General features: G+C 54.6%; 2 protein-coding genes across 2 annotated transcripts; both read right to left on the reverse strand.

Moving 5' to 3' along the window:
• Positions 1-10: 10 nt before the first annotated feature.
• Pmar_PMAR028812 (hypothetical protein) lies at positions 11-185 on the reverse strand (the record flags this gene model as incomplete). Its single annotated transcript, XM_002782522.1, has 1 exon — positions 11-185. A coding segment is annotated over one exon (175 nt), but the record flags the coding sequence as incomplete, so codon positions are not given.
• Positions 186-231: 46 nt separating this feature from the next.
• On the reverse strand, positions 232-1,031 carry Pmar_PMAR028813 (hypothetical protein; the record flags this gene model as incomplete). Its single annotated transcript, XM_002782523.1, has 7 exons — positions 232-366; positions 410-443; positions 484-524; positions 582-763; positions 806-866; positions 910-944; positions 980-1,031. Coding segments are annotated over 7 exons (540 nt in total), but the record flags the coding sequence as incomplete, so codon positions are not given.
• Between the last annotated feature and the right edge of the window lie 204 nt (positions 1,032-1,235).

Here is a 1,235-nt window from a genome sequence, read left to right on the forward strand (position 1 = left end):
AGGGCCATACCAGCCGTAGTACAGCACGTGAGGCTAGCTGCCAGAGACCGGTGCCCAGCCGCTGGTAGAGAGGGCATGTAGCCATCCACGACTTCAGACAGAGCCTCTGATGTGACTATAGACCCCTCATTAGCCCTAACCCAATCGAGGGCATCCTTCGCCGTGATATCCACAACTGGTACCACCTACAGTGACAACAGCCTACGTCGAAGAACTACGACCAGAAACTACCCCTTCGAGAGCAGCCGTGCTATCCGCCTCAATTCGTCGCTTGCTCTCAGTTTCCACTGCCTCCCATATCATCATAACATCAATATCATCCTCTGAGATGACCTCCTCCCCTGCCGTAGCCATCTCCTCATTAGCCTATTAAACCTAATCCCGTACCACACCAATCACAACAGCTCACCTCCAAGTCGCCCTTGTCTTCTCCCACACCAGACCTACTACAACCACTGATTTACCGCAGCCCCAATGGCTCACCGGTAATTGCCCACCACGACGCCTCGCAACGCTCCGCTCGCCTGCAGGAAGACAGCCCTGGTCCATATAGTCATCGTCGACCCAATATGAACTACTACCTCCTCCACCTTATGAATAGATCCCCCCTCAGAATCACTCTCCTCTGATCCAGTGGTCTCATCCATTGCTGTCGCCTCATCGTCGGCCAACTCCCAGGCATCCTCGAACTCATCATGACCTCCTCCTCCTTCCACAGTAGCCTCCAGCCACTCATCTGTCTCGGACACAGCCTCGAGAGTACCTCACAAGGCGTCAAATCGGCTTCTCATGACACCACCCCTACCACCCAGCCCAGCCAAATCCTGCTCCAACCTTCCCTCAGCATCATCGGCCTCTATGAGAACCTACCATGAACTCATGAGATTCCGCTGGCGACTGCTCCAGTACCTCCTGCGCCTCCCCACCATCACTACCGACTTCAACTGTCAGCCCACCCTAGAGAATATAGACCAGGTACTGACCACAGGCGACCCATTGTACCTCTCTTTCTTCCGCGTATTCGTCAACATACTCCGTGGGGAAATACCCAGCAGTCGCCTCCCCAGTCGTTTCTTACCAATGATTCACAACAGACCGACAACACACCCAAGAACCTACCCATGCTGCTATCACCACCACGTGTCACCACCCTGCCATAGGACCATCCCATCTGATCACCCATCAGGACCTAAGCACACACCATCCTCCCCTAAGCCTAGCCTTCCACCAACCTC

This window comes from Perkinsus marinus, assembly GCF_000006405.1.
Source record: "Perkinsus marinus ATCC 50983 genomic scaffold scf_1104296939208, whole genome shotgun sequence".
Lineage (NCBI taxonomy): Eukaryota > Perkinsozoa > Perkinsida > Perkinsidae > Perkinsus > Perkinsus marinus.